General features: G+C 41.2%; 1 protein-coding gene across 1 annotated transcript; it reads right to left on the bottom strand.

Moving 5' to 3' along the window:
• Window positions 1-85: 85 nt before the first annotated feature.
• Window positions 86-20635, bottom strand: itpkcb (inositol-trisphosphate 3-kinase Cb). The gene is made up of 9 exons (XM_084352173.1): window positions 20596-20635; window positions 20162-20299; window positions 16940-18249; window positions 5018-5117; window positions 4576-4789; window positions 3559-3763; window positions 2642-2743; window positions 2154-2225; window positions 86-2014 (listed from the first exon to the last, which is right to left on the bottom strand). Exons 3-9 carry the CDS (start codon window positions 18071-18073, stop codon window positions 1805-1807), a joined length of 2037 nt encoding a protein of 678 aa, XP_084208299.1. The 5' UTR covers window positions 18074-18249; window positions 20162-20299; window positions 20596-20635; the 3' UTR covers window positions 86-1804.
• Between the last annotated feature and the right edge of the window lie 441 nt (window positions 20636-21076).

The raw sequence follows: 21076 nt of genomic DNA, 5'->3' as shown, positions 1-21076 counted from the left end.
TAAAAGAAATGTGTAAACAGATATCAGTGTAGGGTTGAGTTGAGTGGAGAAACACTGAGAACAAAAAACACAAAACTCTGAAAACTCTTATTTCCAGTTTATTGCAATCCATGACCTGGACAAAGCAGGGAATTAATATCATGTTTCCATCTCTGTTTTTGACTTTAAAATACACTGCCTTTTAAAAATACAAAATGTGGGTTTGAATCCAGTCTTCTTCCTTAGAAAGCAGCACCCAGTTTGAAAACCTGATAGTTTGCCATGTTATAAATATAGAGGATTTGTGGGCAAAGAAAGATAATACTTTGTAAACACTATTATTCACCTCTCCCAGTAGGTTTGCTTTTCAGAAGAGGAAAAACTGAATGTCTAAATTTGAATTCCAATTTCATGAAGTCAGATATCTGCAGCAAAACTGTGTGTGCTGAGTGAACCACCCACGCACACACACCCAAACAGTGCTGCCTGACAGCGTCGAAGGACGTCTGGAAGACTTGTGTGCACCGACCTGCTGCATTCCAGTCGAGGGACGATAGATACGGTCACAAACATCTAAAGATAACAATGTGGTTTCTTTGTAAACTGTCTTCCATACAAAAATCAATCCCACAAACCTCCTCTTTAGTGTAGCTAAATGAGGCTTACAGCAGTGTTTAAAAGCGATATTCTTGTATTTGAATCATAAATTTCCAGTTTCAAGAGCACATGTAAGATGAAACCTCACAGAAGCCTCAACAGACTCATCAGTTTAATCAGGTAAATCCAGTTTCATTTCACCCTTTGCACCATCGCTTCACTGCAAAACTCCCAAAGCAACACTGATCAAAGAGAATGAAGTGATGACAGCAAATTAAATCCTTGTTAATCATCTGTAAACCCAGTATTTTACTGCTGCTGCTTCCCATCTTAAGACACACAAAGGCTTAATTTTTGTTCAATGGCTTCGTGAGGATCCATAGTGCAACAAATTCCAGACAAACACGGCTGCCAAGCTGCTTACTGTACAGTTAAATGAAAACAAAAGAAACTTCACTGCATTATCATACAAAAAATCCAAATCTTAGAAAACACTTTCTTCTCCTCACTTTGGGATTAAATCAGCTTACACTTGGGTGAACTCTTTGGAAGAAAAAAAAATATCAGGAGTCCACAGCACTGGAATGATCAAACAGCTCTTTCTTTAAAAAAGCGAGGCACACAAATCGTACAAACAAGGTCAGGAGGTTATACCAAGGCCATTAAAGAAACAAAATTAAATAAACTTGTATTTACACGCTGAGTTAGTTAACACGTGGTCTGACCAGTGTTTTTAGTGTTGTTGTATAGTTAAACATCAAAAATGGTCCATGATGAAAACAAAACTCCCGTTACCAAATGCTCCTCGAAGGCCGTGTGGAAGGGTTTCATACCTCTGCATCAAGTTCATGTTGGTGAGAGCGCTGTGTGCAAATCTGACCAACAGAGGGAGATGGTGAGGAGAGATGAGCCATGTTTAATGTCTTTAATGAAAAAGTGACTGTCAGAGGACAATATTCTTTCAAAATAAACCAGTCTATCACTTCTCCCTCTTATTTCTACCCTTTGCATCAGCTCATCCACAAATGGACCAATGCATGACATCAGCCTTTGGCATATTCCACTTTGCAATAGAAATCCTGTGATTGTCTTCATCTTCTTCTTACACAGGTGGATAAAGACACTTAGATCATGGTGTGGTTCATGAAAAAGGTCAAACTGGTGGCTCTGTTTTCTCACAATCCACCATCTGGAGCAAAGTTTCACTGCAGTCTTCCAAGTCTCCCTCTCAAGGCGTCTGTGGGAGCATACTGCTGAAGATGTCTATGAGGTTGTCCAGTCCCCACAGGTAGCCGTCCTCCCTGTTGCCCTCCACCCAGGGAGTCCTGTGATCCAGGGTCCGAGGGTCCGGCAGAGGGACCGTCTTCCCGAAGTCAATCATCCACACTCGGGCCTTCCCCGAGGCGTCGTGCACGAACAGCAGGGAGCTGCCCACGACCTGCCGTGAAGAAACCGGGTAGACGGGTGAGTTTAGGTGTGTGAGCGATTCAACACGAGAGCTAATGACAGGATGATATCATGATCTTGGACTTGGCCGACAGGTTTGTTTAGAAATGTATAAACTCAGTGTGTCTCACCTCGTGTGTCCTGAAAAAGTGGGACTGCTCGAGAACTGAGCGCAGTTCCTCTAGCCGCTGCAGGTATAATTTCTAAAAAAAAAAAAAAGAGAAAAATAAATGTTTTTGTAAGCAGGAAGTTGCAAAATGTGCATAAAATATATTTTTTGTACTTCTTTCCCCCTTAACTGTTAGTCTAAAGCCTCATTCTCCCTCAATACACTTGAAAAACCTCTACATATGGTAAATATGAAGCTACTCCCAGCAGGTGGCTAACTTAGCTTAGCATAAAGACTGGAAACAAAGGGAAACTGCTTGCCAGGCTCTATCCAAAAGTAACTAAATCTGACAACCAATATCTCTAAAGCTCAATAAATAACACATTATATCTAGTTGTTCTAATAAATGCAAGCTAAGCAGACTGACTGAAAGAAGCAATTTTCGTAAGATGTCAAACGTTTCTTGTTGTTTTGCATTTACAAAATACAAGCAGTGAACTCGTAACATACCAGAATCTGAGTGTTGCCGCCTACAAAGTCCTCCAGGGCCTGCATCACCTGCTCCCTGTGCTTCGTCTTCTTAAAGTTGGTGTTACAAGTTCCATCAGCTTTCTGTAGAAAAAGATATTTTTTATTCTCTCCTTGTATTATTATGTCTTTGATCTGCATGAGGATTAAACCTGCAACAATTACTCCATTAATCAGTTAGTGGATCAAAAAAATAAACGTCAACTATTTTGATAATCAATTAATCGTTTCGGTCACTTCTTCAAGCAAAATTGTCAAATTTTTACTGGTTCCTGCTTTTTACGTAAGAATTTGCTGCTCGTCTTTGCCATTTATGGGGGTAAATGAAGAGTCTTTGGGTTTTGGGCTGTTGGTTGGACAAGAAGCAATTTGAAGATGACATTTTATTGATTAATCATTAATAGGGAAAATAAAAGTTAAAATAATCATTAGTTGCAGCCATAAAGAGGACAATAATGCCGTTCAGTTGGTAGTTTAAAGCTTCCTGATTGATGATGCAACTGGAAACAATCAATACTAACTTATGAACACATTTAAATTTCACTGCCTCAGCGTGACTGCTCATACCTGTTGGACTGGAAAATGTAGCCTTGGCTGGCTGCTTTAAATGCTCGCGGGGTGGAAGATCAGATATTTTTATTCCAGCCTGAGTAACATGCAAATCTACAGATATTGGTACAACCGGATAACCAGCCCAGGATTTAATTCTGAAAGAACAAACAGTCCTCTTTATGGCTGCACATCCAGCCAAAAAAACTTCAACAGACTGTTTTTGTTCTACTCCAGTGTGTTTGGTCTATCCAGCGATAAATATTTACTCCCTCTGATTGAGTTACTTCTAGTGGAAACCACATGTTTCCTCTCTAACTCTTAGTGCTACAGCCAAGAGGACTGCTGACCTTAATGCCTTCGATGCGGAAGCCCAGGGTGGCTGTGGAGCTGAGCGTCTCCCTCCACTGCATGTATCTGGGTTTGAGGACTCCCTGCTGGGCCCTCTCCTGCTCAGTGGGGGCGCCGGGGTCCACTGCCACCATCTTGTCATACATGTCCTTCCGCAAACGTGGACGCTCTCTGGCTTTAATCAGCTCCTCCTCCAAGTACGTCCTGAAAAATAAAGAAGAAAGGTTATTTCTAATGTGTTCCTTTCCCTTACTTCGCTATTTTGTCTTTATTTTTACTTATTATTTTATATTCATACCATATTGTAATTTGACTGTTTTACCGTGATTAAAACAATAATTCAAATAAATAAATAAATAACAAAAGAGGCAGCAAATTTCAGGCATAAGAACATTAAAACATGTAAAATATAAGAAAAAACAAAGTCAATGTAGAATAGATGAGTTTTCAATTGTCAATTTTAATGAATCTCTTGTACTTTTAAGGAATTCCATATTTTGCTGCATTTCTAAAAAGGCAAACATGCTGGATTTCTTATTTGTGTGATAGTTTTAATTTAAGAAACTGGTAGCAGAGGATCTAAGAGGCCATGAATGATTATAAAACAACAAAGAGTTGGTAATGTAGGCCAGTCCCAAGCCAGTAAGAGGCTTGTCAACAAATAACAGAACTTCAAAATCATCCTAAAAAGATATTTGGAGCCAGTGCAGATGAGCTAAAACTGGGGTGTTATGTTCTTTCTTTCCTGTTCTAGTTCAAGCCGGCAAAGAGGACATTACAGTCGTCTAATCTATTTGAAATAAAAGCACGAAAAGTTTACTCCTGTGGAGTACGTAGTTTTCTACAAACACAGCCTTTATTATTATATAAATGTTATAAAGAAGTGGAAAACTGGTGGGAGTAAACTGCTAAGTGTGTAAAAGGTCATTTTCAAGGCTCACAGCGTCTCCCAGAAGCACAGGATAAAAATGGTCTAGAGTGTTTTTTTTTTTTCTTCATCCAGTGCCGAGTCGTACCTGCTTCCCATCTTACAGTCCATGATGGAGGGCGAGTCGAAGTCTGCCAGCAGGTCATCCATCAGATTATAGTCCTGCTCGTCTCTCTGGACCACACCATAATAACCAGGCACGTGAGGGCGCAGGGTGTCTTTCATCAGCTTCTGTAGGCACTGCTGCTCACACTCGCAGTATCGCTTCAACAAGCGGCCGTACTCCCCAGCCTGGAAGTTACCTTAGAGACGGACACACACACAGAAGATTAAAGACCAAAGATAACATTTTGTTCTTCCCCAAATCTACACAGTGCACCTTTAAAGCTACCTCACTATTAATGCAACGTCACTGTTAAGTTGCTCTATAGTATATATTGTATGTCATGTATGTTGTACAGCAGAATATAAGCTTCTTGTTGTACCTGAGTATCACTACAATGACAGTAAAGTTGAATTGAATTGAATACCTGCATGGCCAGCTAGCTGAACCCACGGGTAACGCTTCTTGAAGGACACGACGAAGGGGGACCAGTGAACCATGGTCTTCAGTTTCTGCCACGACTTATTCTGTAAAAAGAAATAAACGTCATCCTTTTGTTCCAGACAGGCGTGGACCGTCACACAAGAGACAAATCTGAAGCTCTGATTAATCAGCGCGAGGGTTTCTTTTCTGCTCAGACAAAAGCACTGAGCTAAATACAACCCAATAGAATGATTATCTATTAAAGGAAAACACACCCTGTAGTGTGTGCGCACACACACACACACACACACACACACACACACACACACACACACACACACACACACACACACACACACACACACACACACACACACACACACACACCAGTAGACATTGGACAGATCCTCCCCTTCAGCCAAGGCCAGGTGCACAACGTACGTGACACAAAGCCCATTCATAAAACATTTACTAAAGCCACCACTGTGGTGTCGTAAAACAGAACCTTACAGTCCACAACTGTGTGTGCAAGTGTGTGTGTGTGTGTGTGTGTCATGGTTATCTGTGTTGGGAAACACCAGAGCAAGGACAGTGTGCAACAGGGTCTTTGACGCAAGCAATCTGAGAAGAACATGACATGTATTGATTAGAACAAGTGTGTGTGGGAAATCACAACAAACGGACAGCCAGTTCAGGATAGGAATGTGTGTGTGTGTGTGTGTGTGTCTGTGTGTGTCTGTGTGTTACATCACAGTAGATATTACTGACTGGAAAATGATACCATTGAATATTTCTCTTGGATCTTTTTATGCCTACCTTATGTAAATTCATGTTAACCACAGAAACGATGATGATAGAAAAAAACAAAACGAGAAAACGGTGTGTCAGAGGCAAAAACGTGAGTAATAAAATCACCTGGACAAGAGGCTATAATAATAAAACTAATCTTTTTATTGCCAAATAACGTCTGTGAGTCACTGTGCTGCTCCCCGCCTGGCCTATCTCTGCCATGTTTACATGTCAGCGTATCTCTACTCTCATCACATGCATTCCTTCCACAGCTGCTCCAGTGAAACTCTGTCACAATAAAACAGTCCACATGCAGGAATACACACACACATACACAACGGAAACTGCGGCTCTGTGTTTGACTTAGAAGGGAAAAAAACATGATATATGTGAGTTTAAGGAGGGCTGTTTTGCAACTCGGTTTTAAAGCCAGAAGCCAGAAAAATGTCCCCTTTGACTGCTTTACAATCCAGAATTATGACAGAAAAGAGGTTAAATATTTGAAGCATTACGACTATAAAACTGTTCCAGGTGATACTTTTTCATCGCCATCTTTAATCCTACACACATAAACCTTTTACTAATGTGATTACAGTCTTCTAGTTTGGGATTTAAAAGATAAAAAAAGTGGAGATTTTCAGATTGTCCGACAGAATCAACGGCTGTGTTCCCCCGTCTGCGTCTGTGCTCCATCAGACAGCTGGTCAGTGTCAGGACTTCAGACAGACGGACACGAGAGTAATGAGAGTGAGTACTAGACACCTGTGACCTGAGCCTTCAATCACATCAACAGATTAACCCCCGACGTAACCTCTGTCTCTTCAGGGCAAAACGCCGCTGATGAAAACATGCAAACACGGATTGCATTTCTCCAAATTTGCAACTTGGAAACTACATATTGCACCACAAGATCATTTCCTCTTGCTCATTTGGACATGACTCAGTAGTAATCGAACCAAAATCAGTCCTTGTGACCCGTGCAGGACTCATGGGGCCTCGTTTCACAAATCCCTTTTGTGCAGAAGCCCTAGATCACATTCATTAGATTTTCTATGGTGGGCAGCAAAATTTCTGGATATACTCCTTTCTTTTCATCTTCCACAATCTGCCTCTGACATCAGTGGTTCATTTCAGCCTGGTGAGGTGGATGACTACCATGTGCCTTCTCAGATTTTTGGTTCTTGGTAGTGATTAGTTCCACCTTAAATTGTAACAGCTACCTACCCCCAATATCTCCTCTACATTGATGGGGATTCGTTTTTTGTTTATGCACGCCTTCATTCGTATCTTTATCTTTTGCTGCAACTACTACTACTCTTAAGAGGGTGAAAATACTCAAATATAAAAAGACTAAACATCTCCCAGTCATTCCAGTATGTATCCTCCTTTCCATGTTTACAACAGGGGCATCAACAAGGTTTATACATGAAGTTCCCAACATGCTTACGTTAGATTTATAAAACACCTGTGATCTTTGACTCTCAAATCTACTTAAATTGACGGCACTTGCCCTGAGATTTGCCGTTACATAATGCCAGCACAAACAAGGGCTTAGTCAGCAATAGAGACGAACCAGAGGAGAAAATCAAACTGTTTTGAAGACGAGGTCACGGCAATGGTAGACAAGACTGAAGCCAGGCAACACATATTAATCTGTAGACTAAATAGTGGGTTGATAAACGAATTCAAACATGCAGCTTAGGAGTGTGTCTACGCTGCACATTGTTCATAAAGCTCCCTGACGACTTCCCAACTCTGGAAATGGACTCATCCGAGGAACAGTAAGATTTTCTGCAGAAAAATATCAGATGAGCATAAAATGCAACAAACCTCTCAAATCTTTTACCACATAAAAGACAACAAGCACTCCACCCAGTCTGTACAGTAAAACTGTCGCCAGAGGTTGGCCCCTGCAGAGCTGCTGTGAGGGATAATTATGAACCTGTTGTAAACCTAAGACAGTCTGAGTATGTACTGTCGACATGTTTACCTTAGTTTATCCATCATATTTTTCAAGTTATTGAACTTGATATTTAAGGTATGTTCAAAGGTGCACTATGTAGTTAAGGGTGAGATTTTCAGTGACTGATTCTTTTATGCCTAAACAAACTAAATAAACAAGCTCTTCATTTTCATGACTGAATAAACTCAATAAACTGACAAAAGGACAACTGGAAACACAACACAATTTCAGACTATTTTACTTTTTATATTTGGCGGACCCTGCCACCTTTGTAGCTTCTGGGGACCTTATGTTCCTCTGAGATCAGCTTGTTTATTCAGTTATGGAAAAAGAGTTTGTATCATCACCTCATTCATTTTGTAAATATTAAAAGTCTGAGTTTGAATTTCTTCTCCAAAACTACACAGTGCCCCTTTAAACTGGCCTTTTTGGGGGTGTGTGTGCAAAAATCCAGTAGAGTAAGATCACATATGACATTATAAATGTTGTCTGTGTTTATGTAAAACTGCCAAAGATTGACATCACCTGCCTGTTGGACCAACACACTGTACTTACTGTAAATAGTCAAAGATCTGCTTTAAGAAACAGTCAACACTGTAGTCTAAAAATAATCTCCTGAAATAACACCTGTTTGTGGACAAAACACCAACCCATTAGACCACAATAACCACAGCGTCTTGTGATTTTTCCATTATTTGCTTCATTTCTCCTCATCTGACAGGTGAAAGTCCGGGGGGGTGGTCGACGGGAGAGGAAGGTGAAGCAGACACCCACACCTCCAGCCTCTCTTCTTTCACTTCTCTTATCCAACATGCCATCAGGCTCTCTCACTAATTGCTTCAAGCTGACAGCCTAATGTGTTTCCTCTGCGGGGTCAAGTATATCAGACTAAAATTACCAGTCGCAGCCGGAGCTAATGCTGCTAATGTTCTGCTGGAAATGGAGGCGTAAAAGCAGAGAATCACGACAACCTCTAAATAAAAAAGGCTGGACTGTTGTTTGATTTCAAACCGAGCAAACTCTTGGTGTGTTGCTGTCTCATCCTCTCTCTTCAGCCCACACAGGCGAGCTTTTTAAACACAGAGGTCACATTCCACCTCTCGCAGTCCAACACTCACCATCTCCGCGTCTTCTTTTATATAACTCCCGAATATATAACAGGGATCATGTCGTCTTTCTTTGTTTGCTATGCTTCCTCTACATTCTGCAGAGCTCTGACGCTGATAAGTGAGCAGTCAACTTTCCTTTTTTTTTAATTTTTATTTATCCCCACTTTAAATTAATGGGAGGTCTTGTCTCCAAACACTTTTCCTCAATCAAGCGCCATTTTGTCCTCCCAGTATTTCCTTGACTCCCATCTTCTCTGATATTTGTTGCCCTTCTCTCTGAGATTTTGGGGTTGGAATGCCGGGAATGTTTCTGGTGCTTGTTACCTCTGCCGGGGTCTCTGCAGTTCACAGGACAACAACAACAACAGCCATTCAGAAATGTCCCTGTTTGTCAGAAATTTCCCCGTTTGCGGGACAAACAAAGGAGTTCTGATTCTGATACTGGAAGAAGTCACCCTGACCACAACACTGTGTCTTTACAGGCTTCCTCTTCTCTTCAACCTTTCCACCACACACACAAACTCTAGTCATAACACATATGATCAAGGCGGGCCGCAAGACTGTTGAACTCTTGAACCTTCAAGCTTGTGACTATTAGCCCTTCTCCAAACACATGTCCTGGCTAGATTTGACTTGCGTCAGGGATTTGCGTTTTCATTACAGCAGTGTTTGAAGGTGTGTCCAACTGATGACGTACCTCACGTTACTATTGTTTACTATTGCACTTTCTTAGTTAGTTGGTGGCCAGCTATCTTATCACCACTGATTTAATGACTGTTTTCAGGATTTTGCTTGGCATCTACAGCTTAGTGCTGAGATGGGATGATGAAGCAGATCTCCAAGAGGAAAAGGAAGCGACCGTTTGTCCCTGAATGATGATGACGGCCATCTGATGTCACCGCAACCTGCTTGAAGGTGGTCAGGCATGCTTTAAGCAGAATCAGGAGAAGGTCCATTTTGTGCGCAACTCGCCATGTTTAAACTGGCGAATGGAAACACAAATCAACTCAGCAGAGCCAAAATTACAGATAGAAAAGCTGTACGTGACACATTTCTTGCGCCATATTAATTCAGATGTCACTTTACCTTTATACAGCTATTACTTACTGGTTACTTCCTGTTTACATTCCTCCTGACATATATTTGTTACTGACATTTGTACCTCCATACACCACCTTATAATCTGTTTACTACCTGTTTACAGGCTGTTTAACCATCACAGTATATGCTTTAATTAGTGCACTGCCTATCTAATACCCCTCTTCTGAGGATTTCATCTTATTTTACTGTATTATATTTTTATATATATATACCATTCTATTCCTATATTTTAATTTCTGCACTATTGTATGTCTTTGTCTTAGATTCTCATGTTTACTTGCTTAATTTTCTTTGTAAAACATTGTTTCAACATTGTTGGAGTTAGCCTGAGAATTAAGAGTTGCATTGCCTAAGACCGCTTCACTGAACAAGACATTCATCAACCTAACCTGTTATTTTTTGAGGCAATGTGCTCTAAGGGAAAAATGCTTTTGAAACCAAGTATTTCAAGTATGTCATTATCTGCCATAAATACAGCTTTAACTAGTTACTTAAAGGTTTCTTCTCAAACTATATTCTTGATAGCTAAACACAGGAAAAAAATGTTTTCTTCAAAGTTAGTTTTTATCAATGATAACTCATAGTACTGAGTACTAACTGAGAATTTAACAAATATTGCTAGGCTTCATGTGTCTGGTAGGATAATCTTACAGTTACATGTACATTAAAAAGCCTTTAACATCAATATTAGTAATTTGAACTTTTGTTTTTAAGACTCTTTCTTTAATCAGCTGGCTGTTTTTAAAATTATATATCTGACGATACACGATATTATCAGCATTGAGTGGTGGTGGTAGCGGTTAATATCAAATAACAAATTAATATTAAACAGTAACATTTAAATTAGATATGCAGTAGTAGAGCAGTTCCTCTCAGGTAAAGAATCACAATAGCACTTACGACACCTTGGTACACCTAGCTTTAAATTAATGCAAACTAATACAAACAGGTGTTTAGTTTGTGTTGCTGTTATTTTGCATCACAGTACCTCTCAATAAAAAGTATTAGTTTCAGCAAGGTGTAGCTAATAAACTGGCAACTGAGTGAATTTGTGAGATAAAACACAATTTAACACAATTCAAGTCTGAGAAATTAACTGATTACATTAAGTATTACAGTATTACAGACTGAAGCATGGTTGGCTTACTGGCTGCTTAACCCAGATAAAGAGATCATCACAGCCACACAGGACTGACTGCATACTGTGTGCCAAACACAGCGTCACACACTGAAACAAGAGACCAGGATATCAAATCACATAACATTTGAATACCCAAACCTGTCGCATGCATTTGATGCAATCAGCCTTTGGGTCATCTTTCTGGAGAACCGTGACGTTAGCTATTAGATTTGACTGACTGCATCCAAACCTGTATCGCCGCTCGGGATAAACTTGCCACTCTCCATTTCTTACCTGGCAGACGGAGCAATAGTGGAGGAGGAGGCAGGCGGTGACACAAGCACACACGGCCCCGGAGAGGAAGCGGGAACGCAGCCAACGCAAAATACTCCGCACCATCAGCGCAGGGTCTCCACTGGCGAGCACTACCAGGGGTGTGTGCCTCCCAGTCGGCCTGAGATCCTTCGTAACCATCTATTACCCAGTGTAAGCTCCTAGCTCCGTCTTATTCCAGTTTCAGTCAGGCTGTAAACCCTCGCTGTAAAATGAGGCTTGTGTTGCCTGGTAAACTAATCCTCCTCTGTTATAAGCTCACACTTGTTTCTCACAGTGACCCCCCCTCCTTCTCTACAACCTACTTTTGTCATCCCAATTCTCAATTTCTCCTGTTTCAACATCCTGTCACTCCTCCCTTCCTCTCTTTAACACTTTCTCAATACATGATAACGTCTTTGCTGTCATCAAGCACATACCTGTCAACCTCAAGCTGACATTTTTCTCTTTCTTTCTATCGTCTGCCTGCTCGAACAAGCCCCCTTCTCTTTTACCTCCTGCACTAAAGTCATTCCTCCTCTCCCCCTAAAGGTACGGACGTTCACACAATGAGCCGTCTTCTCTCTCTCTTCAGTCTAACCTTTGTACGTCTCCTCTCTCTATCTCATCCTCCTAATCCCCACAGGGCCTATCCTGAGCCCCACGCTGAGGCTGAGCCAATCTCCTGCCAGATTCATGACCGATTGGCAGCATGGGGGTAGGGACAACAGGCCTTCCCATACCCTCCCAGTACTCTCCTTTTGTCTGCATGACAAATTCCTCACTACTATGTGGCTTACAGAGGTGTGTGCATGTGTGTGTGTGTGTGTATGTGTTTGTGCAGAACCTGTCAGACAACTATCATCAGCTACAGGAGTGACTACACATGCTTACACTACATGGTGTTTTCAGGTACTGTCAGAGCTCTTTTCTGAAAAACTAGCTGATTTCAAACCACATCCCTTTCCCCTTACTCGAGTGTTCGAGCAGCTCAGCTGTGGTGGGCCACTGAATGTTCAGGAGACGCTGGCACACCTTTAAAAGATCGCCGAAAACCCATCTTCAGATAGAGACTTCAGATAAAGATTAAATAGTGATATGACTGCTGTTGCAGCTCAAATTCATGTCAGATGATATGCTCTTCTGTGAAAGCATCTCCAAAAATAATCTTGTTTTCAGCTTTATGGCATTGTATTTTTAGCTGAACCAACTGGGTTTATGAATGTTTTATTTAGCCTGAGAAGTAATCGAGTTTTCTCAAAAGCACAAAGGAAGTCTTAATCTTTCCGTTTATCCGTTTCTCTTTTTCACTGGCCACTGACAATATACAGTATTAGAGGAATGAAGCAAATCACATTTACAAAACTAGAAACCGGTGCACCTAATTTTTTCATTTGGGTGCACCAACTCATTATTGAGGTGCACCCAATAACACATTTAAATTATATTTCTTAACGCATTTTAATAATGACCTTAAACAGGAATAAAAGTGCAGATAATGTTTCTCTTCACTAATAAAAACCAAAACAGTCGCACCCTGGAGTCCTGATAATAGCACTTTTTATACCTCTACTACGCTACAAAAGGCAAATACTTTAGTTTTACTTCACTACATTTATTGGACTTTTTATTTTCCCTATTAAAGTTTACATACAAAATATATGAGCCAATAAAGTGTCTTGCATTGTTACTGATTAAACTATCCAACAGAACATAAAATGGTTAAATTTAGCTCCATCTCAGCAAACTACTAAAGTAAATTACTGCTTTACTACACATTGATGCATCAGTAATATTTATCCATTGATAAAATATGATAGTTTAACACTCACAGGGTAGTAGAAGTACATTTTGCTTACATAGTTTTACTTTAACACACTACGTTGAACTTTTAAGTCGTTCTAAAACCATCTAAGTCAACATTGATGCCTCCTCATGACATAAGCAAATGAGACAATCAGCAATAAGATTATCCATTTCTGCACAATTATGATAGCTACTCTTAATGCCTGTCACCAGGTCGGATTCCGACTTATCTGGATTTGACAAGTCATAAAATTCAAACTTTGTTTCGTGGCAGAGTGCTGAGGATGAATTGTCTAGTCTCACAGCCTGAGGAAAGAAGCTGCTCCGTAGTCAGGTGGTACCGCACTAAAATAAAGTTAACTTTGTTTCATCCTCACTTTTGGCCAGAATGAACAAAAGATTAAAGCTCCTTGTCATAGCTTTAAGTAACATCTTTAATGCTAGACTGGCTTGTATAAGCATTTCCACGTGTGGTTTTGCTACTTTTACTTAACTGAATACTTCCTCTGACGCTGCACGTGGTGTTGATTTAAATCTAATGGAAATGTGGGTCCAAACAAACAAACATCACACACTGTATTACTTTCCTTTCTTTGCTTTGCAGCATGGGTTTTGCGTATAAGTACAGTGGGAGTGATGAGTGGGACTTTGTATAATGGGTGCTGCGGAAAACAACTCTGACATTGTGGCTCATGTGAATAAGCATGCATAAATAAGAAGAACCATCACGTGTAGGTTACGTGTTCAGAGTTTCAGTGTCCTTCTGTGCTCTGTTTTGTCTGCTTACGCTAATTTTCCTCTTGTTTTCTGTTCCACTGTATGTCTCATGGTGTTTCGGGGCAAAATATTAAGCTTTTGTGCAATGCGGGGGGGGGGGGGGGAGAGAAAGAGTGTGTCATAAGGGAGGAGAGTTATCTGATAATAAGTTATAAAATAATATGCGCATTGTTGGCTGCCGACATTTGTAGGAATTTTAATCTAACATTCAAATATCAGGGACAGAGCAGATACTGTCTGGTGTGTGAAAAAGAGAACAAGACAAGAAGGAGAGAAAAAAAAGTACCATATATGGCAAAGACGTCGCCTAGCAACCGGCTCTGCCTTCAGCCCAATTTTCCATGACACACACTGAACTCTGAATGCAAGACGGCATCGCTGCGAGTGTGTGTGTCTCTGAGTATGCATGTTTGAGCAAGAATCCGCTCACGTCACACAGCGTACAAAATGTACCTGGTTTGACTGGGAGCCGACAGCGTGGCCGCAGCTTTTTTAAAAGCCGATAACAACAATCAATCAACGGCCTCGCCACCTATAAATTATATAGCTTTAACTCAACTACGAGAGGGCAAGAACGTATCCACTGAAACCCGGCTCTTATCAGACACCACAGGCCAGCGTCATCCTGTTTGTCACAACAGCTCAAGTGCAACTCCTCAGGTTGCTCATTTCCTGGCTTTCAGTGTCGAAGCCAGGAAATTACACTGTCCACTGACCAGCTCATTCAAATTATCATTACAGTAAGTGGTAGCCAATGACCATGTGTACCGTGTGGAGAAATGTGACTGCGAAGACTGACCTAGGACAAACATTACGAATGTTAAAACCAGAGTTAGATTTTTTATTTTTTTTCATCAGTTGATATTTTAGAAGCCTAAATGTTGGAAATCAACTTATGCTCTGACATCAAACAACCGGAAAAAAGGAAATATAACATTATGTTTTTAATAGAATCAGGTTGCTGGTTCCATTCAAAACCTTCAAAACCTATTTTTCCATGATTTTATAACATTGTAAACTGAATCTCGGACAACCAAGACATGTAAAGATATCACCTTGAGTTTTGGGAAATGAAAATGGTCATTTTCCACTACTTTCTGACTTTTAAAGCTGAAATACATAATTTAAAATAAATCAATAATAGTAATCATCCTTAGTGTCAGTCATAAAGATGTGAGTGTGGTCAAAACTAATAATGATGAGGGCAGAACTTCTGTGGATCAAAAATGTTTTACAGTTTCAACTGGTTGACATGATTTATGTTCATTTTCAAAAGTAATTTAATTTTCTTTTATTTAGTGATGCAAGACACGACTAAGCGTATTACAAGACATGACAGGCAGGATTTATGTTCATTTACGCTTCATCTGCATTCTGCACTAATTAAGATAACATTATATGAAGATAATAAAGTCGAGCTTGTTTGTTTGCTGTGATTATTGTAAGATTGTGTTATATCTATGTTTTGCCTGCTTTCTTGCTGCTTCATGATTTGACTTGTTTTATCATCGTTTCAATGACTAATTTAACGTCTTGCTACGAGATAACAGCTGAAAATTTGATTAACGCTAGCACATTTACACTGTTGCTGATCAAAGTGTACTATCCCTTTAAAAATAAATAACACATAAATATGGTTAGAGTGTTAAAGTGGCAGCTCATATCTCTGTGTCATGTCTCCCTCTTTCTCTGGAAAAACTAAATAAGATACCAGATGAGGGTGGACCCTTTGCCGTGGAAAAATAACTGGGGCTAGATTATTAAAAAATGACCTAAGTAGAGCTTCTGCCAGGTTTTGTGCAGCACAATATGTAAGGCATGCTGACAGTTGATCATCTTTCAACATTCATGCTAGCTGACGTGGCCTGAAGAGAAAACCTGGACATACAGGATTCACACGAGACGTGGAGACATCCTGTTTTTAAGACTTGTGTCATTCCAGGCATTTATAGCCAGCAGTGCATCAAAGCCTCCTGACTCTGGAGGGGGGGGGGGATCATCACGACTTCCTACTTGGAAACTTTAAACTGCATCTCATGTCTGGAGGAGAGGAGACCTATAAACCTCGGGGGCTGTAAACTAACTTCTAGATTGCTCTGATAGCATCTGCGAAGTCTGTTTTTATATGAAGTGTACAGTGCTGAAGTGGCAGCTGTAATGGGATGACTAATTGTACAAACATGCATTCAGACGCTGTTTTAATGGCACTGCAGTTGAGCTCATCAAAAGCAATTTGATCATGAGCCACGGGAGTAGAAGGGATACAGAAGCGGGGGTTGGAGATGAGAGTCAGTTTCCTCTTCTTTGGTTTAAATTTGTTATCACCATGTTTTATTATCAGGGTTTAGAGAGTCAAGCCGTTCAGGCTTGGAACCAAACAAAGCCACAAAAACCTCGAGACACAACTCCAACAAACCTCCTGATTGACTGGAGTCTTATATTTGACATCCTGGGAATTAACTACCTTAAAATATCAATATGACAGTTTGAGCAGCCTATATCAACTGATGGAGACTGATGTGAATGCCATAGTTCAGTCAGTGTATGTTTGTGCACACCGCTGAACAAAAAATAAATATGAAAATAGATGCGTGCCTGTGGCAAATGCTGTTGGACATGGGGTTGTTGACCTGCATGCGTCCCACATGCAGTGTGTGTGTGTGGATTTGCAGATGTTCATTTCAGTTCTACTTCATTGTGTATTTGCAGGTGTGTAGTAATTTCGTTCAGGTAAAGACAGGCCCTGAACAACACACTGTACTGTACTGCCAATGACGCAATATTTGCATGTGTAATTTTTGTAAGCCAAAGCAGTGAGACCCATTTATCAGCTCGCCACAGACTGCAGCTGACAGGCCATTAACATAAAGAAATACTGCATGCTGTTGTTCATAGTTATTGAACTGCACAGTCAACATCAATCAATACTTTGCTGTGAAAGACACTCACCCCTGTCCCATCGTCCGGGCTGCACAGAGACCGGCCCGGAGACAGACTGGACTCGATGTCGCTCCCTGTGAAGTCGTCCTCGGACTCCTCGAAGGACGAGGCGGAGGACAAGCCGATGGAGGAGGAGTTGGACAGCTTCCTCGGGGACCGCATCAGCGCGGGGGACCCTCCGCAGCCGCTGTCCGAGCAGGGGGACTCGTCATCCGGGTGAGGGTCCAGACACGAGCCGGTGCTGAGCTCCGTGCGGTCGCTCAGCAGGGCCGGTGTCCCCTGAGAGCGGGTCGGACTGGGGTCTCTGGTTATGATGAGTTTCGGGATGGTTCCTGGGTAGCTTTGGCCTCCTGTGGGGCCATGGGGGGCCTGCTTAGAGTCCTTTTCAACCGGGCAGCAGTTGTTCTGGTCTCCGGCTGCTGCGGGAGCGGGGCTACAGTCAGTTTTTGTCATGTTAGCCTCCTCCACCGACAGCCCGCTGGCCAACGCTTTATCCGGGGGCAAGTCAGACAAAGTCCGCTCAGTGTCCGGGTCAGAGGTGAGCAGCGGGGTTGAACTCACACTAGTCCCGGTTAAATCTCCAACTTCACCCACAATACGACCCTGGTTGTTTCCCCCCAGTGGCTGATCTTCCATGGCCCTCGTCGGGGGGTCCGAGGCATTGTCCTCTCGCTCGGGTTTCGGCTCCTCGCAGCCCGCTCCGCTGACTTCTCCGGTCCGCCTTTCCAAACCTGACGCATCGGACGGGCCAGCCGCTGCCTCTCGGTTCACAGCCTCGGTATTATCATCTAGGCCGGACGGTCTCTCAAAACAACCCGGGGATGCTCGCTGTTCCCCACTCGTCGACACAACCTCGTCCCTCGGCAACTTTCCTACTCTGTGATCGCGGCGCGCCGCTGGATCTCCGGCTCCGTTTCCGCAACCTAAATCCGCTTCTGTTTGGCTGGAGTCTCGCTTTCTCCTCCCCAAACACGACAGCACTTTATTTTTCATCGGATTCCTGTTTAACTGGTCACTGGTCCGTCGCTTCTCTCCGCTCCTAGGTCTGCGGATACGGAGCCGCTGCGCTGTCTCGCCTGCTTTCCATTTCGCTCTGCCAGGGGTGGCGGCGCTGTGCGATAGATCCGAGCGCGTTTGGCCCATCCTGCATGCCGTAGTAGTAACACTGGCCCGGACACACCCTCGTTGGTTGATCTTGAATAGTTAACACCACTTAGACTGTGACTCCTACTATGTACAGTAAGCCATTACTCACACAATCCACTCATTAAGCCTGGGAAATTTTACATTGCTCCATGCTTTTCTTCCATTGTCTGAATCTGTGAGGACAAAGAGATGATGAATAATTCAGTAAACACATTCAGTGCATGAAAAACACCTGCTTTAACAACACACCCTCTTACCTACCTTCAGGTGCATTAATCAGACCCATAATGTAATCATTAACAGCACACATAAAGCCCCAGTCAACACTGGCTGTCATTAATCACTGTCTGGCTCATTAATCTGTGATTTTTAATCAGCTCTGATATTCAGATCTGATTTCCTGGAGGCAAATAAACTGACAGGGGAAAGTCAAATCAACGACACCAACACCAAAATATGACAAGATTTAAAATATACCAGTAAAGTAAATAAATTCAAGGTAAATTCAGGGAGTTTCAGACTCAGTTTCACCAGAGTTAGTCAGTGTAACACTGCCCTCCAGTGACTGGACACTGTGTCCTTGTCCAAGTAATTAATTAATTAATTAATTAAAGGAGCACTAAAATGATTAATCAGAAGAGAAAGATCTTCAGTGACTGATTTTTAATGCCTCACTCAACAAAATAAACAAACTCTTTGTTTGTATTACTAAATAAACTGAATAAACAATCTGACCTTAAAGGACAACACATTTCATTCTGTTTTATTTATATTTGGCGGACCCTGCCACCTTTCTAGCTTAAAACGGTGTTCTGGGGACCTTATTTTCCTCTGAGAACAGTGTGTTTATTCAGTTATGGAAAACATGTCTATTATTACCTCATTAATATTGTAAAGATTCAAATACTGAGTTTAAATTTTATTCTCCAAAACTACATAGTGCCCCTTTAATACTTCATTTTTATTTAGATCCAAATTGAGGTCTTTAGGTCATGATGACGTATTCATTTGTCCAAATAAAACCACAAGGCGTGTTGACGAAAACACTATTTTTAGCCAGTTCTTCATTTCACAACAAGTGTTCGGCTCCAACTAAGAAGCATTTTCAGTAGCAAATCGATTAATCTTTCACTGATTATGATCGCATACGTCTTTAGTCACAACTTCCAGCCGACTGAGAGCTGTTCACAGTTTTACACAGCTGTGAGATGGCAGCTGTCATCCTATTAAAGACACATTTCGTCATTTTACAGGACACACAGCGCAGCATCCTGGAAACATTCACAGCATTTTTAAAGTCGACTACTGAGTGTCATTCATTGACATTTACTGTGGCAGCGCTGCAGTCACCCTGCTGTCAGAGAGGAATGCTCTCAGAAAGGAAATGAGACAGGAAGGATAACAATGGAAAGAACAGCTCATATTGAAACACACACACACACACACTTCATACTGAAGTACATTCTTGTGTAATGAATATCATAAATAATCATACATGATGACTCACACCGGAGTAAATGACTGAGAGTCTGGTGCCACGCCAACATTAATTGGATCCTTTTAAACACAAGTGTATGTGGACATGCACGGATGCACATGCAGCAAATAGTGACACACACTTTATGGGAAGATGGTCACTCCTTGGCAAACACGTCTAACACAAAATGATCTGTGACTAAATGACAGTGTCGTCTTTCATCTGGTGTCTGTATGTGTAATCACTTGGACAAGCCATGAAGCCACAGTGGACAACATTTAAATAAAAATGTCTTTATATACATTAAGGGCAGGATTAGTATACTTTGCATTTTGGGGATATAGTTAGATCTTTAACAAAACATTGCCTGGTGAAGTTCAGGTGGAAAACTTCTTCTTAAATGTATATATAGTGAGATTTTAAGCCTGTGTGACAATACAGATTCAAATGACAATATACAGGACTTCCTAAAGCTGACTTAAAACTGGCAAAAGAAGAAACTATACTAGGTTTCTGAATGTTCAAAACAATGAAATATGATGTTTAATTTACTGTGACTTTGTAGGTAAGATAATCTGACACATTGTAAAACTATAAATCAGACTCACCGGACAGATCCTCCTGAGTTCCTCATCCTGTGTGAAGCAGCTGTTAAATGCCTGCAGTGATGTGGAGGTTTATAACTTACAGCAGGAGGGGGATGTGCCTGCGGCTTATCTCTTTAGCTAGCAGTGTGTGCAGTGCTGCTGCGTGGAGCATGTGGTTTAAGTGAAAGAGGAAACGCTTGTCAAAACAGGGGCAGGTCTTTGCTAACATTCAAACTCTGATACTGCAACTGACAACCGTGGTGACAGCTAGCCGGCTAGCTAGCTATCTAGCTAGCTAAAGACTCGAACTAGCTAAACTCAAATTAAAGTGGTGAAGTTAAAACGTAATTAACTCGTTAAATACAGTTTTTAAGAAGTGACCACAACAGCTGGTCATTGGTTTGAATGTTAACACCCAAATTAAAATGTATTAGTTTTAAATGGTGTCTAAATACCGTTATGACAGCACGCGACATGTGGGTAAGGTGGCTTTAAAGGTGCTGCCTTCAAATGCTCCCGGAAATCTCCCTTTACTGACTTTATTGAGGACATTTAAATAAAACAATGTTTATTTTTTGACTGGCAAACATAAAGTTGACATACCCTTTAGTCAACCCAGCTGCTTAAATTAAAGTGACTCTACAAAATAAAAGTGACATTATGAAAAATGATCTATTGAAATAAAGCAGGCTATCAATCAAACTTTATTTGTATAGCACTTTTCATACATCAAAGTAACACAAAGTGCTTCACACAGTAAAAACAATACCACAATTCCACCGCCCACCCCCACCCCCCCACACACATACATATATACATAACAAGCAAAATATAAAACAGGAACTTGGGCACTGAGGAAGCGCCAACTTGAGTAAAACACACAGTTAAAACACAGCCGTTAATAGAATAGAGGGACAATACACCATTCACAATAAA

The sequence above is a fragment of the Pagrus pagrus genome, assembly GCF_965226575.1.
Source record: "Pagrus pagrus genome assembly, chromosome: 4".
Lineage (NCBI taxonomy): Eukaryota > Metazoa > Chordata > Actinopteri > Spariformes > Sparidae > Pagrus > Pagrus pagrus.
This window is presented reverse-complemented; position numbering and strand designations above follow the sequence as displayed.